Consider the following 20702-nt stretch of genomic DNA (forward strand, 5'->3'; position numbering starts at 1 on the left):
TCCAGGGCACCAGGCATGTGTGTACATACATGCAGGCAAAAGACTCATGTACATGTATGTACAGATGTATAGATAATAGAAATATATACAAAATAAATAAATGTAGATTTAAAATATCTTTAAAAGAGACATCCAAATATTACTGGTAATCTTTAAAGCTGAGATGGCTCATGCTGTGGGTGGAGTGGGTGGCTGGTGGTGGCCTTTTCTCTGTCTGGCCTCCACCGAAGTCACCAACCCATAGGTGTACCAGGCAGACGGCAACTACTCTGACTTCTCCTTATCTTTCTTTTATTCCTGGACATGAGCTCACAACTGCCAAGTGTTGGAGCACGATTGTGGCAAACGATTTACAAATCCCCGGACAGAGCAATCTGTCTGGTTATGTGATAATGAGCATGAGCTCTGCCCAGCAGAGGAGCAGCCAGGAGCTCTCCCTATGGTGATCAAGCATGCTTCTGGCTGGGGACGGCTTTTCTGTATTGATGGCCCACAGACTGAAGATACAGTATCCCAGCAAATATACTAGTCCTTCTCTGTGGGGGATCTGATCCATTGACCCTCAAGAGGATAGTCAAAATGGTGGCTGCTACTGATAGCTTGTACCTGTGTGTGGGTATGCACCCGAGTGCAGACCTGTGGAGTCCTGGAGATGGAGTTACAAATGCTTGTGAACTGCACACATGGGTGCAGTGCGCACTCAACCAGCTCTTCCATCCTAGCAACCCCAGCTTGATTCTTCTTTCTCCTTTTCACTTGGAGGAAGGAAGTGTCATGGCATCTCTATGGCTTAGTGAAGCCCCAGAATCACTCTACTTGTGCAATGCACAAGAACTAAGTACACTAAGTACAGCAGAGGTTTGTTAATGAACACCCTCCCACACTACAAGGATCAATTTACTAGGAGCCAGCTACTAGTAAACTAGAGCGTGCTCAGTAGGAATTCACCAAACAAAGGCAGGGTTCATGCATATGCCAGGCTGATGGAATGGGATAGCACAAACTTCAACACTCGTGCATAAGGTAAAAACCTATGAACTATTTCTGGATTTGCCCATTAAATATTGTCCAGACTATAGCTGGCCACAGGTAATTGCCATAACATGAGATATAACTATGGGTAAGAGCCCTGCTGTAGGGAGGAGTGACCGTCATGGGCTCTGATGCCCCAGATCTGGGCCTTGTGCTAATTGAGACAAGATCCCCAGGTCATGCATGATGAGTCTGGCTCAGGATGTTCTCTTGAAACTGTGGTGTGAAGGAGGAAAAGGCACTATGAACATGTAAACGTGTGGCCTTGTGTTCTATAATGTAGGCTTTTTTTTTTTATCTGTAGATGGTTCATCTTTTTTTTTTTTTTAAATTATATGTAAGTACTCTGTAGCGGTCTTCAGACACTCCAGAAGGAGTCAGATCTTGCTACGGATGGTTGTGAGCCACCATGTGGTTGCTGGGATTTGAACTCCAGACCTTTGGAAGAGCAGTCGGGTGCTCTTACCCACTGAGCCATCTCACCAGCCCATAATGTAGGCTTTTACAAAGTTTATGCTTCCAGGGGCTGAAGAGAGGGCTCAGTGATTAAGAACACATGCTTGTGAGGGAGGAAAAGGTTTATCCCACCTTCTGCTCCTCCCGAGAACCCAAGGTTGCTTCTCAGCACCTACAACTGCTGGGCCCAGGGGACCCAATACTCTCTTCTGGCTTCCTAAGGCACTGCACACACATAGCATATATTTATGCACGCACACACACACACATATACACACAAATTTAAATCTTCTTTCAATTAAAATGAGTTTGTGTATCTAAATTAGTAAATTTTCTACAAGACACACATAATCATGTTACTGTGGCAGATAATCTTGGTTGTCAGCTTGACACACCCACAAAGAACGACACTCAGCTGAAGAACTGCCACCTTCTGATTGGTTGTGGGCATGTCTGTGGGACACTGTCTTGATTACTAATTGATGTAAAAGGGCCCAGGCCACTGTGGGCAGCATCATTCCTAGGCACGTAAACCTGGTCTCTCTAGGAAGGGTGACAGAACATGAAGGAGCCTGGGAGCCAACCAGTAAGCAGCGTCCTCTGTGGCCTGCTGCAGCTCCTGCCTCCAGGTTCTTGCTTCAGATTCTGCCCTGACGACCAATCTGCTTCATTACAGTTGCAGGGGACAGAAAAGCAACGAATGCAACTACCTGTGTTCATAAAAGGTTACATATCTGTTGTTCAGAACACTGCTTTGCATTTTCTGATCTGAGGTGGGCCCTGTCCCTAGAACAGAACTGTTCCCCAGTGCTCCCTTAAGTCACAGTTTCTCTTGCTGTGATAAAATGCTATAACCATAAACAGCTTGGGAAGGAAAAGGTTTATTCCATCCTACCTTCCCGGGTCACAGTCCACCACTGAGGGAAGTCAGGGCAGGAACCTGGAGGCAGGAGCTGATGCAGAAGCCATGCAAGACTTCTGCTTACTTGCTTACTTCCCATGGCTTGCTCAGCCTGCTGACTTGTAGCCTAGGGGTGGTACCACCCACAGTGGGCTGGGCCCTCCCACATCAATCATCAATCAAGAAAATGCACCACAGACTTGCCCACAGGCCAATCTGGTGGGAGGATTTTCTCAATTGAAATTCCCTCTTCCAAAATGATTTTATCTTGTGCCAAGCTGACATAAAATAGCCAGCACAGTGTGCTTACCTGAGGAACAGCTCTTCCAATGGGCTGTGCGGCTTTAGACGAGAGGAGTCCAGGAAGCAAGGCAAAGGGTGACGCCTAGGCAAGAATACAGTTTCACCCGGATGCACTGGCGAGATGACCTGCAGGGACACGGAGAACTTCTCCACCAGCATCCTGGCAAGGCAAGGGGTAGGGCAGGGTTAGGGGTGTGCCTGGCTCTGTAGCAGCCTAGATAGTGCAAGGGGCAGAACAGGGACAGTGGCTTTATAGCCAGGGCCAGGGTGGTGTCTGGAAGGGGTGAGGAGGCACCAGCTGACAGGGCACTGTGAGAGTGGGTCTCCGTGGTAGCTGGGTCAGTGATCCTTGAGCTCCAGAACTTATGAGGACAACTGCCTACAAAGCCTGCTGAAATGCAGACCTTGACCTGTCAGCCAGTTAGGAGATCTGCTCTGCACACGCAGATAGGGGTGGAGAGCCAAGGCGCAGAAGGGACTCTGCAGTTCTGTTATGACCCACTGACTAGAGATGAGAAGGAAGACACAAGGTCAGGCCTGAGACCCAGCTGAGTCTCTACACAACTGGCTGACACCGACAGAAAGTCACAAGGCACTGATGGGAGGAGCACTAAGTTGAAGATTAGGGTGTGCAAGTGGGCGTGTGCCCGTCATCTCTTAATGGATTCCGAGGTCCTAAAAGGATGTCTATAATTGCAGCTAGTATTGAGTCGTATATAACATAATGCATTTTCACAACCAAATTCTTGTCACTTATGCAGTTTGAACTGCGACAGGAAAACACACCGATTTCTTTTCCTTCTCCACAACTCTGCAGATGGAAGATCTGTTCTTCTGTAGATTTAGGCAAACAGCAGCAGACCATTCCCCTCCTTAACTGTTCACCTTTCTTCTTAAAGGAAGTGCCTTCCAGCCTTTTGCTGCATATCTGTGTTTCTTGCATCACTACTCAGTGCTTTGGGAATGCATTAAGTACAGCAGGCATGACTTCAACACATGCATTGATCCTGTGGCTGCTCATCTGTCAATCCAGGTGAATAATGGGTGGGTATCACACTCAGTGTGAACCCAAAGGGCAAATGGATAATTAGTGTCCTGGGCGAGATGGAGAAGACCACAAGCTTTACTCACACAGCTTATGCACTGTTTGTTTGGGAATTTTCCATTTAATATTTTCAGATGGCAGTTGACTATCGTTACCAAAAGAGCCACAAGGGAAACCAGATAAAGAGTGACGTCTCTATACACATGCAGAACACAACGTACCTGGACACGAGAACTCCCCCCACACCCCACCGGCCCCATCACTGATATTCCCAGCAACAACCCTTCTGAAAGACTTAGGTGGGGAGGAAAGGAAGACAGACATTTCCTGCTTGCTTTAAAAAGCCTTCTTCCATTTGGTGTTTTAGCAATATTATAATAGATGATTGACAATGATGAAGGAAACAAGCTACATATGTTACAGTCCCTTCTCTACCTGGAAGGAAGCCCACTGGTTCCCAACCAGATGTGCTGTCTGAGGAGTAGAAAGTTAGGAGCCTGTCAGGATCTGGGGCGTGAGTGGCTGGCCTTGGCCATGGGGTCACAATACCCTGCCACCTGACAGTCAGCCTGGTAAACCTGACTTATTTTCTGGCCAGGTGATCCAAGATGAGACTCTGAGGGCTATCCTGGGGACAAACGGCACAATGAGTGGGAAGGATGGTAGAACCCAGAAGGCTCAGGCTCAGTGGGTTTTCACAAAGAGCCTGATGGCCACCATCCACAAGGTAAGATAGATAACCTTGTTTGGTCATGTCCTTGCTATTACAATGTTCTATCTATCATAGCTTCTTTTGTTACTTTTGTAGCTAGAAAAAAATGTGAAAATTATTAAGAAATTAATAATAACTAAGCTCATCTGTAAAGTGGGTCCTAGCCCTTTCCCCAAGCCGTCCCTCAAAGGGACTTTTGTAATGCTAACTGTAATGTATGTGTATCATTAGAGATTCCAAGACACTGTCACACGTCTAATTAGGGATTTCCTGTGTAGCCTAGAGCAGAGAATAAAGGGCCGCGTTGTGATTTAAATATCTGTCTCTCCCTTCCCCTCCCCTCCCCCATCTCAGCACACACATAGGTCTTTTAAGTTTAAGAAAGAGATAATTTGGGATGTCATCCTGTGGAGATTCAAGCCAATTCTTAGTGTATGAGCACACTCTCTGCATGGGCTGGATGAGCAGGGTCCTTTCTACCACAGACAGTTGTGGCAATCACATGACGTCTTGTCTGGCAGATGGTGCCTAGCCCCGACCCATACTGCCTTGCTGGCCCTCACCGCTTCCTCTGGCCCCATTCAGAGATGGAACAGGTTGGTACTTTTCTGTGCCAGTGAGTCATTTTTAATTTTAAAGTGTAAGATTAAACCATTACACCACAATGATCCTACATCAAAACCACCACCTCAAAGTGGCTGCTGTCAGAGAGCCTTTCTCAGAGAATGGTTTCTCCACTGGAGAATGCCATGTGCCCAGAAAATGAGCCACAATTTCAGTCACAAACACCTTCTGATGTAAGCAGCCACACATGTAGCTCCCTTTTTGTGTGGAATTCTCTGACCTTTAAGTCATGCTTCCACAATCCTGTGTGCACTCAGTAGAAAGGTCAAAGGCAGCAAAATTATTCTTACTACTGAGTTTTCAAAAGCATTTTTTAAAATTTTGGGCCAGCAAGATGGCTCAGTGGGCTAAGGTATTTATCATCAGACTTGACGACCTGAGTTCAATCCCTGAGACCCATATGGTGGAAGGAGAGAACCAACTCCTACAAATGTCTTCTGACCTCAGCTGTGGCACATGCACACCCCACTCCAAATAAATAAATGTAATACAAATTTTAAAAATGTAAATGTTTCTGTGTGTATTCTGTATGACATATGTGATAGTGCGCTTGTGTGTTCATCTAGGGGTCAGAGGACAAGAGTAGATGTTGGTTCTTACTGGCTACCTTGTTTGAGACAAAGTCTGTTTGTTATCTGAGTTCTTTGTTCTGTTTTTGTGTGTTTAGTTTTGTTTTTTGTTTGAGACACAGCCTCACTGCAGCTTGGCTGGCCTGGAATTCAGAGAGGTCTGCATGCCCGTCTCCCTACTGCTAGAAGAAAAGCTATGCACTACACCTATTTTTGTTTGTTTTTTCCTCTTCCTTCCTTTTTGTGTCCCTGGAATTGTACACTCTAGGACAGTTGGCTGGCCAGTTTCTAGGAAGTCTCCTGACTCTACCTTCCATCTTGCTTTAAGATTTCTAGAATCTCGGAAGAGATGCTGTGCCCATCTTCCCATGGCTTCTGGGATTGAACTCAGGTCCATGTTTATCTAGCAAGTGCTTTGTCCACGGAGCTCTCATTTCACTTCACTTCAGAGACTTTACCCAAGTTGTAAGGAGCTTGATTCCAAGGTTATGTGTCCAGGGAGTTGAGATCCCTGAAGTCAAATCCAGCCTGTGACTGTTCCCAATGACGCCACCTAAACCTTCCCAACACGCTGACTCAGCTCAGTTTCCTGCTACCCGACTTCCGCAGAGGCCCCTAGGACAACAGGCAAGACCCAGCACCTGCCCTACAGGGATCTGGCCAAAGTCTGACAATCTCCTAGCAACCCTGGGTTCCTAGGAAGCACGCAAAAGGAGCTTGCTGTGCCCATCTGGTGGCTGTCCCTGTCAAGACATGTTCTGAGACTTTCACAGTGAAAAGGAAACAGAGGAAAGACCAAAATACACATACAGTTTCACCTTCTTGTAATCATTGCTGCTACCTCTAATCCCAAGGGCAGTAGCCACAGTCAGAAGGCACTGGTTCTTTGGGGGGCACTAGTCCACCTCAGCTGGAATCACCCCATGAGCACTGAGGGCTGCATACATGTCTTGACACTAGAAGATCAAAAGCCTCACCCTCTGAGCTCGCTCACGGACGCATTTTCTGAACAAGAAGTCTATATTGTTGCAGGATATCTGATCACATTGTGAACCCTGTGAACTGGAAAAGTCTGTTTCTGGTTGTGAGGTGTCTCAACCCTAGCACAGATTTCTAACCCAAGAGCTTTCTATAAATAAGAGCTAAACAAAGTCAACCATAGGTCAAGAGTCAGAGCAAGCAACCAGTTGACAGGGAGGGAACATAAGGAAACCCAGGAAAGAGGAAGGAGGGCCTTTTAGTTGAAGGGTATTTAAGACTGTATGGACACTCAGGAGGCAGAGGCAGGCGGATTTCTGAGTTCGAGGCCAGCCTGGTCTACAGAGTGAGTTCCAGGACAGCCAGGGATATACAGAGAAACCCTGTCTCGAAAAGCCAAAAAAAAAAAAAAAAAAAAAAAAAAGACTGCATGGAGGAAGAGGAGGAGGAGGAGGAGGAAGAGGGGAAGGAGGAAGAGGAAGGAGGAGGAGGGGGAGGAAGAGGAGGAGGAGGAAAAAGAAGAGGAAGAGCCTTTTCCTTCTGGAATAGGAAGGTCAGCTGGGTGCTTTCTCTGCCTCTCTGAGCTGGCAGGCTTTCACCACAGGGTCTGTCTCCTGAGTCTTTATTGGTAAAATCCAATGTTTGACATTTTGTTAAAACAGCACTATGTAGAGCTATAAAGTTGACTGAGCATGCGTAGACCATCAAATTCTTCACTTCTCTTTCCAGCCATCTTTCCCCACACCTGCATCTTTATCCCTAAGTTCTGTCTTTAAGAGTGGCAGATTTACATTTTTTCCTCTCTCTCTCTCTCTCTCTCTCTCTCTCTCTCTCTCTCTCTCTCTCTCTCTCTCTTTCCCGTCAGGATCTCATGTAACCCAGTCTGACCCTGAACTCATTTTGTAGCAAAGGATGACCCCGAGGTTCTGTGACCCTCCTATCTCTACCTCCCAGTACCAGGCTTACAATTATATCCTGCCTTGCCCTGCTTGGGGAGGTAGTATGTTAAAGACTTGGGACTCTCTCCTTAGTTTGACTGCCTGGTGAATAAACTCTTTTGCAAAGTTTTTTGCTTCAGTGACTGGCATACTGCATGGGGAAAAGACTGCCTATTTCATTATAACAAAGCATGGTACTAGTCAGGAGGCAGGACCCCCTAAACTAAAGCCTGCTGGCTAGTCCCTGCCTGGAGTCCATTTCCATCCCTGCTGCAGTCAGGCTTTGCCAATGAACTCTTGCCTGCAGAGGACCTTTCTTTATGAAACTTTTGTGAAACTGTAACTCCAGAGTTCAGTCCCTATGCCAGAGACGGGCTAGTGCCAAGCCTAAAGCGTTTACTATCTGTTTACACACTACAAAAAAAAGTTTGTCTAGGAACAATCTGTGAAAAAGGCAAATGGCCAGCCACAAAGACCCTAAAATTTTCTCTGGGCAACTAAAAATGGTATGATTATTTTGGGAATCCTGTCAGTATGTTATTCCTGAGCAAACCCTGAGTATGGTCAAAGCTACAGCCATTATGCCTGGGTTGAGGCTAATCTGTGTACTCAGGCTCACAAAAAGCCATGCCTGGACAGCAAACAAGTAAGGCTCCCTGAGGACACCTTCCTATCACCCTCCTCCAGCCTCTCTTGCCACCTGCCTCCTAATACAGCCCCCAGTCTCTCCCACCACAACAAAAGACACCCATTCTGTCTTCCAACATCAGCTTCCCCATTTCTTGTAGTATCCACATGAACAGAATAACAGAAATAAGCCATCAATAACCACAAACTGACCAACTGGTCAACCAAACCTCTTGCCCTGCCTGAAGTCCTGCCCCTACTTTCCTCTTTATTTTTTTTTCAAGACTGCGTTTTTCTTTTTTGGGGGGGGGGGTGTTTCGAGACAGGGTTTCTCTGTGCAGTCCTGGCTGTCCTGGAACTCACTCTGTAGACCAGGCTGGCCTTGAACTCAGAAATCCGCCTGCCTCTGCCTCCCAAGTGCTGGGATTAAAGGCGTGCACCACCACTGCCCGGCTAAGACGGGTTTTTCTGTGTAGCCCTGGCTGTCCTAGAACTCACTCTGTAGACCAGGCTGGCCTCGAACTCAGAAATCTGCCTGCCTCTGCCTCCCAAGTGCTGGGATTAAAGGTGTGCACCACCACTGCCTGGCCCCCACTTTCCTCTTAAGTTCCTTCCCAACATTCTCTTTGGCCTGTCTACCTGCTCAACAGACAGGCTTGTTCCCACACAGCTGCTCTTGTCAAGGTCAGAGTTATTGCTGTGCTGCTATATGCTATTGCATTTCCTGATGCCCCTGCTCTCTGCCCACTAGTGCTGGTTCCAGGACAAGCTTTGCCCAGCATGCTCAGCTGCCTTTTCTGTTTCCCTGCCTCAGCTATGGGCCTCAGCTCTTGAACACTGGCTCTTCATGCACTACACTTGCCCCCCCACACCACCATCTCATCTTACTTCAATGCTGTTTCTTTGTTTTTGAGCAGGGTCTTGCTTTGCAACCCTGGAAATACTATGTAATCCAGGCTGGCCTTGAACTTTTGGTACTTCCCTGCCTCTGCCTTCTGAATTCTGAGATAGCACGTATGTGATGTCATGTCTGGCTTCTTATAGGCTGTTAGACATCACCTGCCTGTGGTGATTCCTAACCATGCCTCAGCCATCTACCTGAACTTGAACCTATAGTACCCAGTGTGACTCTACTTCTAAGGCAGCCTCTGCTCACTGGACCTTTCTCCCTATAATTAAAGATGCTTCCATGCTACAAATGATGACACATGCCTTGTCTTAGTAGTCAGTTTTCTATAGTTGTGAGCAGACACCAAAACTACAGCAGCTCTTATAAAGAACAATATTTAATTGGGGCTGGCTTACAGTTTCAGAGGACTACTAGTCCATTATTATCATCATGGCAGGGAGGATGGCAGCAGGCAGGCAGGCAGGCAGGCATGGTGCTTGGGAAGGAGCTGAGAGCTTTACATCCTGATCCTCAGGCAGCAGGCAGAGAGACTAGTTCTGCCATGGGCTTCTGAAACCTCAAAGCCATTCCCAGTGGCACACTTCCTTCAACAAGGCCACGCCTTTTAATTCTACCCAAATATTCCACCAACTAAGGGCTCATATATATTCAAATATATGAGCCTACTAGGTCAGTCTCCTTCAAACCACCAACACACCTGTAATCCCAAAAAAACCTGGGAGGCAGAGGTGGGCAGATGAAGTTTGAGGCCAGTCTGGGAGGCCTATTTCAAAAGAGAAAAACAAAGCCTGCCCCAATCTTCCAGCTGCTCAGGCCCAGGACCTTTGAGTCCCTGCTTTGATTCCCCTTCTCTAGCCAACTGTCACTGCTCCCTGAGGCAGCCAGCACTTGCCTGCCCTGCCCACCTGCCTGTAGCTCTGACCAGCATCATTTTTCCTAGATTACCTGCTGGGACTGTGCGTGGTACCATGATACGAGTGTTTGTGTTTTCCATGGTTTCTGGCTTGTGACCCCCTCCTTCAGGGGAACCATGGAGACTAAAAAACTCTCCTTCCCAAAGGGGTCCCCCAAAGTTACAGAAACTCCCTGAATCTGCAGAATCTTGCTCTGGTCTACCTTACTTGACAGTCCTAAGGGAACCCCCCCCCCCCCCCCCCGCCCAATCACCAAGGACTCATGGCCGGAGGAAGGAATGCTGTAGACAGAGGCTAAGACCCTGAACAGATGGGCACAGAGAGAATGGGGAAGTATGTGCCCCTTCTCAAAATTCATGTGTCTCTTTACAGGTTTCCTAGTATCTTTTATGAGAAACAATGCAAGTACTTTTGAGTCCTGTGAGCTATCCTAGCAAATTCACTGACCCAAAGGAATGGGTTGTGTGTCTGAATCCCCCAATTTATATTGAGTGAGTCGGAAGGACAAATAAAACACCCTGGGCTTGTTACAGGTGTCTGGAGTGGGGACAGGGCGCTATCATCAGGATGGAGTCCCCACTGTGGGATCTGATGGTCTCCAGGGAGACAGTATATAGACTTCAGAGAACACCACCTGGTTTGATCCCTGTTAGAGAGAAATCCCCCATCTTCTGGACTCAGAAGTCTTCTGTGTTATAGGGTGAATCCAGGAAAAGGAACCATTTTAATTTCTTATCAACACATGCTCGCCACCCTGTGGCTCCCTTCTTCTGTCCCTGTCCCACCGGTTTGTCCTTGCTACCGGATGCCATTTGGGTGTGTGTCAGATCAGTGGTACCTGCTCACTTGGAACAAAGACCTCCAAGACCTACTTCTAGTTCCCTGACCTGTGTCCCAAGTCTGGCTCTTACTGCCTTCAGATTTGCTTAACAGTCACCTTCTGAAAGGCCTTTCCTAACCCCTCACCCAATGACTCCTTTCCCAGCATTCCTTGCACTTCCTTCCCATATTATCCTCTCCCATCAGCCTTGTCTTGTTTATTGTTTCTCTCTCTGAACTGAGAGCAAATGATGCCATAGAGCTTGGTACCAGTTGACAATGAACACTGATGGACAGAATAATGAGTCAGTCAACAGGCAGACAAAAGACATGGGTGCCTGGTGACATCCAGACTGAACAAGACCTTCCAAATTACCTACAGTGAATCCTAATCCCCAACATGGCAGGGGTCTCACCTTTGTGTGGAACCTTCATGAACGAGATTATCATAACTGTAAGAGAACCAGGCTGGGGATATAGCTCGGTGGGAGAATGTCTGCCTGGTATGCACAAAGTCCTCCAATACTGAAAGAAAAAGCTCAAGACATACCCAAAACAGGTCAGAGAACTCGGAGCGGTCCCTAGCCATCTTTCTTCCATCTGAGGACATAAGTGCTCTCCACAGAACCTGGCGCCATGGCTTCAGATTCCCAGTCTCTGGAATCCACTGTGGAAAGCAGATTTCTAAGAGCTGGGTGTGGCAGAGCATGTCTTTAATCCCAACACTTGGGAGGCAGAGGCAGGCAGATCTCTAAATTTAAGGCTGGCCTGGTCTATAGAGCAAGTTCCAGGATAGCTAGGGCTACACAGAAATCCTGAACAAAGAAAAACCATAGCAAAACAAAACAAAAAAGAAAAGCAGATTTCTGCTATTTATCTATGCCTATCTCATAGCAGCCCAAAAGGGTTAAGATATATAATATATTAGTCATGTGAAGTGGCACCATGACCAAGGCAACTCTTTTACTCCTTTTTTTTTTTAAGACAGGTTTTTTTTTTTTTTTTCTGTATAGCTCTGACTATCCTGAAACTCTCTCTGTAGACCAGAAATCCACCTGCCTCCGCCTCCCAAGTGCTGGAATTAAAGGCAGGCATGTGTCCACCACTGCCGGGCCCAAGGCAACTCTTATGAAAGAAAATATTTAATTAGGGGCTCCCTTTCAGAGTAGTCCATTATCATTATGGCAGGGAGCATGGCAGCATGCAGGCAGGTAGCTGAGAACAACATCCCGATCCACACACACATACACAGACAGAGAGACAGAGATAGACAGACAGACAGAGAGGGAGAGAGACAGAGACAGAGAGAAAAACAGACAGACACTGGCCCTGTCACAGGCTTTTGAAACCTCAAAGCCCACCTTCAGTAATACACTTCCTCCAACAAGGCCACGCCTCTGAATCCTTCTAACCCTATCAAAGAGTCTACTCCTAGTGTTTAAGCATCAAATATCTGAGCCTATGGGGCCATCTTATTCAAACTACTTCATTGTACTCCCTGGCCCCTATGGATTTATATAGCTGTATCATAATGCAAAAAAATGTATTCAGTTCAACTTCAAAAGTCCCCATAGTGTATCACAGTCTAACAACCCTGTTTAAAAGTCCCAAGTCTCTTCTGAGACTTATGGCATTCTCTTAAGTATAACGTTCAATAATATCAAAATCAAAAAGCAGATCATGCTGGGTAGTGGTGGCTCATGCCTTTAACCCCAGCACTTGGGAGGCAGAGGAAGGTGGATCTCTTTGAGTATGAGGCCAGCCTGGCTCTACAGAGTGAGTTCCAGGACAGCCAGGGTTGTTACTCAGAGAGATCCTGTCTCAAAAACCAACCAACCCCACCCCCAAAATCCCCAAAATCACATACTTCTAACATACAATGGCACGGGATATATATTACCATTCAAAATGGGGAGGGGGAAGGGAGGGAACATAATGGCTATTCTTCTCACCTTGACTACACCTGGAATGAACTACAATCCAGAAATGAAGGGCACACCTGTGAGAGGCTTTCTGCTTGAATTGAAGTGGGTGAATCTGGACCTTTGAGGTAGAAAGACACACACCTTTGGTCTGGATCTTAAGGCAGGAAGACATACTTCTTTGATCTGTATCTTAAGGCTGGAAGACACTCCTTTAATATGGGCTATACCTCCTGCTGGAAGTCTACATAAGGACACATGAGAAAACGTTTGCTCTTTGCCTGCTTGCCCTTGCCTTGCTAGAACATCCATTCCTTTGCTGATAGTAGAGCCTACTTGTTTGGGAGTATACAGAGGAGCAGCTGAGACATTCAGCTGTGGGACTGAGCAACTACTAGACTCTTGGACTTTCCATTCACAGCTGGCCATTGTTAGATTAGTCATTTAAAAAATATTATACATATATATACACACACACATATGTATACATATGTGAGAGAGAGAGAGAGAGAGAGAGTGTCGTTCTGTAAGTCTGGTGACTCTAGAGAACTCTGATACAGAAGCACACGAGGAAACCACGGACCAAAGCCAGATCAAAGACCATCATGGCAAACTCCAAATTCTGCATCTCCATGTCTGATGTCAAAGTGCTCTTCATACCTCCAACCCCCTTAGCTTTGCTGACTGTAACACACTTCTCGTACTTCTTTCTCTTGCATTGTTCCACACCTGGTCTGCAGCTCTTCCAGTCATGGATCCCATGATTACGCCAACTCCAACGCCTTAGGGTCTCCAAGGCAATCCAGGCTTCACTGTCACAGCTTCACATAATGGCCTCTCTGGGCCTTGATGCAGGAACAACCCTGTCCCACACCTGGCCTCAGTGGCTTTCCTTAGTCTTGGAGGGAGATTCCACAACGTCTCTCTTGTATCCTTGACTCTCAAGCCAGAACTGTGGGGCTGAAGCTGCCAAGTTCTGCTCCTTGCCAGGGTGAAACTTGGCCCCCTCATTCAATTACATCGCCATCAGCTGTCTGCCATCATTTTTCTTCAATTCCTTTTTACAAGGTGGAAGCTCAGGGTCTCAGGTCTCCCGACATCTCCACTCCCTCTATTCCATTCAGCATCAGGCTTGCTTTTTATCTCCTTGAGCAGTGGACTCCGCTCCATTACACTTCCTGGTACTCCTTTTGTCCTCAAACAGTACATTTTGTATTTTTCCCTGCTCAGCTAACTGTTTCATTGTAGATCTGCATGAGAGTGGCCACTAATGACCAAGCAACACAGTCAACACTAGGCTGCCTTGAAATCTCCACTGTCAACGCCATTAATCCAAAACTCTTTAATTTAGTCTCAGATTGTTCTGACAAGGACAAAAAGCAGCTAAATTCTTTGACAAGAATGGTACCTATGTCTCTTACTAATATTCTTCCTATCTGAAGCATCATGAGCTGGATCCCCACAGTTCTAATCGTACCCCAGCAGCACTGCCTTCCATGTTCTACTAGGATGGCTCGTTAGCCTCACTTAAAGTATCCAACTACTTTTCTAGTCTTGAATCCCAGTCTTCTCGATTTCCCCCATGAACAGCATGGCCAGGCCTGCTACAGCAAAATCTCATTCCTGGAACCAACATCTGTCACAGTTCTAGTGCTATGAAGGACACCGTGCCCAAGGCCGCTCTTATAAAATAAAGCAGTTAGTTATGGGCTTGCTTACAGTTTCAGAATCCATCATGGGTAGGGCATGGTAGTATGCAGGTAGGCAGTAGCTGAGAACTACATTCTGATCCATAGGCAGAGAGAGACTGGGCCTGCCATCAGCTTTTGAAACCTCACTTCCTCCAAAAAGGCCACACTTCCTAATGCTCTAATCCTTTCAAAGAGTCCACTCCCTTGTGACCAAGCATCAACTATATAAGCCTGTTGGGACCATCTTATTCAAACTGCCACACATGGAAAACAGAGAGTATCACAAAAATGGATTCCACTGAGGTCCTCAGGCATCTCAGACTTTGTGGTATAGAACTCAGCCCTTCCTCAAACCATAGCCTAATGAAAGAAGAGCCAGCAAAGCTGATGGTCATCTTCCTTCCCCTAGCCAGGGGAAGATGAACAATTTCCTGTGGCCATAATCTCCTTCCAGGAAGTTTTCAGTTAAGACTGTGGTTTTTGTGTACCTATTCCCCCATGAGACAGAGCTCTGTGAACTTGGCTGATAACTGGTCTGCTTTATCATCTGTCTCTAGAAGGCCATTTGCCCTCTGAAGGCCAGCAGAAGGCAACTGGTTATCTGGAACTGTGGCCATAAGAAGAGGAGGTGTGCCGGGCGTGGTGGCACACACCTTTAGTCCCAGCACTCGGGAGGCAGAGGCAGGCGGATTTCTGAGTTCGAGGCCAGCCAGGGCTACAAAGTGAGTTACAGGGCAGCCAGGGCTATACAGAGAAACCCTGTCACGAAAAACAAACAAAAAAAAAAAAAAAAAAAAAAAAGAGGAGGTGCACACATTGCTGGATGAAACTGCCCATCCTCACAGGGCCCGGCTCCTACCTGTGCTCAGGCATGAGCACTGCTTCTGTGTCACTGTCGTCATTATCATCACACACAGAGGACTTCAGCCTAGGATGTGTCTGCTGCAGCAACTGCTCCCATTCCTGCTCCAGGGCCTGCTCCCTTTGGTGGAAATGAGAGACTGAGCCAGCCACTGGCACTGCTACCTGATGCCCACCTGTCTCCCCACCCCCAGAACACAGCATGCCTGGGGAATACAAGGCCACATGCTGATACTTATACTCCTGGAGGACAGAGCTCTGCTTTGTCTCCAGTGGCAATGGTCAAAGTAGAGAGCATTTGCCATACAATGTTGAGTGTGTCTTTGCGTCTTTATTTGTGGATCTTGTTTTGACATTCCTTCATTCTCTAACATCCTCAGAACTGGGTCTGCTCTTCTATTAACCCAGGGCTCAGCAAATGATGAGAGGAAGCTTGTGCCCTCAGGTCCTTGGCAGCCCCAACTCACCACTTGCATCTGCACCCTCCAGAGGCCAGAGCCTCCCTCCCATCCCCACACACCCTTCTCTCCCTCACCCTTTGGCCCCTGTCCTGCAGCAGGTAGGAGTGCCTTATTTCCTTTTCTCACCCAGAGAAAAGAGCCTCACTCCAGCTCTCGCTAGCCTTTACTAAAGGCAGCTGTGCTTACCATTATCCTGCTGGAGTCACAGAACACCTCTCGGCCGCCCCCGCCCCCCCCCCCCAACACCCTTCTCCCTGCTATGCCCTGAATGTGGCCTGTCCTTTCCAAACTCATGTGGAAATGTAGATTTCAGAGAAACACTTCTGCAGACAGGTAGAGGGCTATCAAGAGGCATTGGGCTCTGAGATGGAATTCAATGATGGGTGAATACTTTTTTTCTTAATGCTATTTGTTTTTCTGTATTCCCTTCCATCTGCCATGAGGCAAAGCACAAAGCTCTCACTAGAAACTGTACAGATGCCAGGACCATGCTTTTGGACTCCCAGAACCATAAACCAAATAGCCTCTTTTCTTTATAAACCTCCTGGTGTTGGGTATTCTGTTACAGCAACAGAAAATAGACTGATAGATTCTTTCACTTCCTCTTGCTGTAACAAGCCTGTACACTCCTAGAGAGCATGAAGCATCCTTTAGCCTTCGCTGTCCTTGCTTCTGAAGGCTGTTGAAAAAAATCTCGGGAGTCCCCATCCTCTACCTGGCCCTTCTAGGGGCTCCCTACAGTTTCCATAGCTCATGCTCTGCTAGTTTCTCAGCACTGCACCATTTCTTCCAGGACGGTCCACATGATCTTTCTTTAGCATGCAGAAAAACACACTTCTGCCTCTTCAGAAGCTCCCATGATTCAGTGGGTGTCTGTGTCCAATCGCCTTACCACATCACCACTTTATCTATGGCCACATCCCTCCTACCTGTCAGCACCCAGATTTCCTGTCCCAGCCCTCCAGGAGCAGCATGGTCTGTGTTATCTGCCTTTACAAGACAACACCCCTCCCTCTCCAAGGTTCAAGGGCAAGCCTTTCTCAGCAACTGTATGGAAGATGCCAGAGTCAAGATGAACTTCCAGGCAAATAGAGTGGCACCATCAACTCCCTACATCAAGTTCCAAGCAATAGCTTTGAGATCTTAAAAGCCAAAGTCACTGTATGGAAGAAGAACGTGGACTGACTCTGGAGTGGGCAGAATGCATAAATCCAGAGAAAACAACTGTCCACCCATGTGTGCACCTTACTACATCCTGGACAAGAATGTAGGGCTGTGGGTCCTGAGAAAAGATTCTGAGAAGGTGGGCATGGATGCTTCCAGCAGGAGTCAAGAGGTGGGAGCTCCACCTGCGCTCAACATGCGTGTACACACACCTGCATTTAGTGTGTGCACACATGCACACAGGAAAAGGGACAGAGGAAAGAGTTAGGTTGTGAGAATAATCTGCTTACTTTCCATCAAACAGCTGGCCAGCAAACAGGCCCAACACATGAGCAGCTGTTCCTGGCTACCTTACAGTGAGGCATCTACTGTACACAGGAGGAGCCTGCTTAAGTTCCGCTCCAGAGGGCCCCTCCACACTAGCTAGCCTCCTCCCTGAGAGGTTACTCCAAAAGAAACTGACAGGTGCTGGTGTCTGACACTAGCTCCACCCCACTAAGACATGTCTACTTCTGACCAACATGACTTTTGCCTTCAGAAACTGCAGAGGGGAACAGCCATGCCAAGCCCAGCTTCTTTGAGATAAAGTGCTTTGTGGCAGGAAGGAGACGAGCGGGACCAAATAACATGAGAAGGAAAATCAGCTGAAGGTACACTGGGACAGGCCAGTGGCCATGCTACTCCGATGGCACACCCTTGTGGCATGAACTGGGCAGGGGTGGAGGCTGGGAGGAAGAAGGCCCTGGGATAAGGGCTTTGCTCCAGAGCCTCCATTCTGGACCTGCCTATAAGCCTGTGTGTACACAGGACATGCCACACCTGCTGGGAAGGCTGCCCCATCCCCACACAGGGTTGCTCAGTCCTCAGTCTACCAGTCTTTCACAGAAACTGCTCTGCGTGCACAATGGACCTCACCCCATACTCACCTCTTTTCTTGCAGTAAGTAATCTAAGTTATTGATGTAGCATTGTGAGCTCCCAGAGGAAATCTGGAAAGACAGGACACAGGCATGGGGGAGGGGGGGGAGGGGAAAGGAAAACATGGGAAGATTGATGTTAATGTATTCTGCTCACTTTTCTGAACAGATATATGATTTTTAAAAAAACACATAATTTTTTTTTTGTTTTTTCGAGACAGGGTTTCTCTGTATAGCCCCAGCTGTCCTGGTATGATTTTTTTTTTTAATTCAAAAGTACGAAGGTTCTCTCCTAGTGCCCACCCACAGGCAACCACAGGTGAAAGTGCTTGCATGCTTTCAGACAGATGTTGCTATACAAGCACAAGCCAAGCAGTAATCCAGTCACTGTAACTCAGCAGACACAGGAGGAGATATATGCCTCATGCCTCAGCCTGCACTTTGCTCTTTCCAGTCAGAAATACATCTTGAGTGTCATTTCATATTAATGTCAAAAGAGACTGCATATGTGTGCATGTGTATGTATGTGTGCATATATGGATATGTGTGAATATAGTGTATGTATGCATGCGTGTGTGCACAGGTTTGCACATGTATGTATACATGTATATATGTGTGTGAGTGTGTTATGTGCTCAAGTAACATTATCAGGGTATTCTCTTTTTTTTTTTTTTTTTTTTGAGACAGGGTTTCTCTGTATAGCCTGGCTGTCCTCGAACTCAGAAATCTGACTGCCTCCTGAGTGCTGGGATTAAAGGCGTGCGCCACCACACCCAGTTCCAGGGTATTCTTATATATGGCTAGAGCATAGCTCCTCAGTGGCAGGCATTTAGGCTACTGATAATCTTGGACTATGGCAAATAATGAAACACTATGCTTAGAATAAATTTCCTGAGCCTACAGCCCTAAAAAGTGTCCCACACTCTAGTCCCCACAAGATATCACTGAAGTCTTATTTAGGATCTCTATTACTGAACCTCAGTCATAGGCTTTGTATGCACCTAGACTGGATCCTGACACTGAGGTTCCTCCTTGCTCCAAGGCCAACCCTAACCTTAGTCATGAAAGCCTTGAGGGGCCCCATGCAGAAACACATTCAATCTGCTGTGACCCCCTGACTTTCGTGAGCAAGAGTTAGGAGTGGAAACCCAGGGAGGAGTGGGATTTGGCTTGGAGCCTAAACTCTCGACTATGAGAGCCCTAGGGCTGGGGAGAGGTAAGGTATCTCGTCATCGAGAATTGGGACAGGGAGGGTGCAGAGGGGGAGTTGGAGCATGGCTGCAGAAAGGGCCATCAGAAAGGGTTGGCTTGTGGGCAACTAAGAGGTCACTCAAAGGAGAGGCCAATGAGGAGAAGCCAAGATGGCCACTGCCTTACTTACCTCTGGGGTCCCAGCCTGTTGGCTTGGACTTGCCATGTTCCAGAAGAGCTCCTCCAGGGAGGCCAGCTCCACCTTCTGGTTGGGATCTGGAGGGTCCTTCTCCAAGTCCTCAAGGGGTCCCTTTTTGGCTGGAGGTGCTTTCTTGGGCTTGTTTAGGAACTCTACAGGAGGTGGGCTCCAGTCAGTGGGGAACGAGTCCCTGGGCATCTGCATCTTGGGCCTCTTCAGTGATTTGGGAGTTAGAGCCACTGTAGGGCTGCAGAGCTGTGGCCCTGAGTGGAGAAGGAGGTGGTCCAGCAGGCTGCACTTGAGGCTCTGCAAAGAGATAGGCAAAATCAGTGGCTGCCTGGACCCCTGTGGATATGTGAAGAGTCCACCCCATTAGTGTGCCAGACATCAAGCCACACTGGGTAAGGAAAGGGACAGCTTGGGGTTGCTACGTATGGGTGGCAAGGGTAGTAATTCTCCATATGGTTGCCTTTGGCCCTGCCTTCATCATGTCACTACCTGTGCAGGTGATATGGCCTATCCACATGGAATGGCTAGCAAAGTCATCTGCAGCCACACCTGAAGCCCATGGGATGCTCTGTCCTTAGTGGAACTCCTTACAGGTGCGGTGATTGCCAGAGAAACCTAGAGATTCTAAATCCCTGTGTTTCCAGGACGGGTCTGGTACCCAGGAGGACTTCCTTCTCTGGGCCTATGACAAGGACTCGACACTGTGCCTGAGGTCAGGTAGCTGAAATGAAGGGGCCATCTAATTTTATTTCAGCAGCATAATGGGTAAGCAGAGGACTTTGATACTGTGTGTGTGTGTGTGTATGTACATATATATATATATATATCACGTCCCCCAAATCCGTCCAGACCTGGCACATGGTTAGGGGCCCATACTTTTGTGTTGAATTAAAGAGCATTAAAAAGGAATATTGGAGCCGGGCATGGTGGTGCACACCTTTAATCCCAGCACTCGGGAGGCAGAGGCAGGCGGATTTCTGAGTTTGAGGCCAGCCTGGTCTACAAAGTGAGTTCCAGGACAGCCAGGGCTATACAGAGAAACCCTGTCTCGAAAAAAACAATCAATCAATCAATCAATCAATCAATAAATAAATAAATGGAACATTGGGACTGGCAGGATGGACCATGTTCCATACATAGACTTGACTCAGGACCATTGAGACTGGCAGGATGGACCATGTTCCATACATAGACTTGACTCAGGACCATTGAGACTGGCAGGATGGACCATGTTCCATACATAGACTTGACTCAGGACCATTGAGACTGGCAGGACCATGTTCCATACATAGACTTGACTCAGGACCAGGCTTGGAAGACCAGGCTGCAGTGAAGATGGCCGCCAGCTGCTAATGAAAGCCTGGAACCCAGTGACCTAAGGAAATGAGTTTATAGAAGTTTGCTCTAAACCAACTAGGTTCACACTTAATAACAGTGGAAAAAATTCAAATCAGCTGGGC

General features: G+C 47.4%; 1 protein-coding gene across 10 annotated transcripts in view; it reads right to left on the reverse strand.

Moving 5' to 3' along the window:
- Fam178b (family with sequence similarity 178, member B) overlaps nt 1-20702 on the reverse strand; it is a 120495-nt gene that overhangs the window by 78815 nt on the left and 20978 nt on the right. For 6 of the 10 annotated variants that reach the window (XM_006496116.3, XM_017321439.2, NM_001372417.1 and 3 more), the window contains exons 2-5: nt 19225-19539; nt 17854-17915; nt 15301-15423; nt 2700-2852 (exon numbers count right to left, since the gene is read on the reverse strand). In XM_006496116.3, the coding sequence (XP_006496179.1) occupies nt 2700-2852; nt 15301-15423; nt 17854-17915; nt 19225-19437 (551 nt within the window). In that variant the 5' untranslated portion in view covers nt 19438-19539. Of the gene's footprint in view, nt 1-2383; nt 2486-2699; nt 2853-15300; nt 15424-17853; nt 17916-19224; nt 19540-20702 lie in introns of those variants that run through there. The other 4 variants (NM_001126046.1, XM_017321446.2, NM_201365.2 and 1 more) reach the window with 2 other exon arrangements.

The sequence above is a fragment of the Mus musculus genome, chromosome 1 (assembly GCF_000001635.26).
Source record: "Mus musculus strain C57BL/6J chromosome 1, GRCm38.p6 C57BL/6J".
NCBI classification, from domain to species: domain Eukaryota; kingdom Metazoa; phylum Chordata; class Mammalia; order Rodentia; family Muridae; genus Mus; species Mus musculus.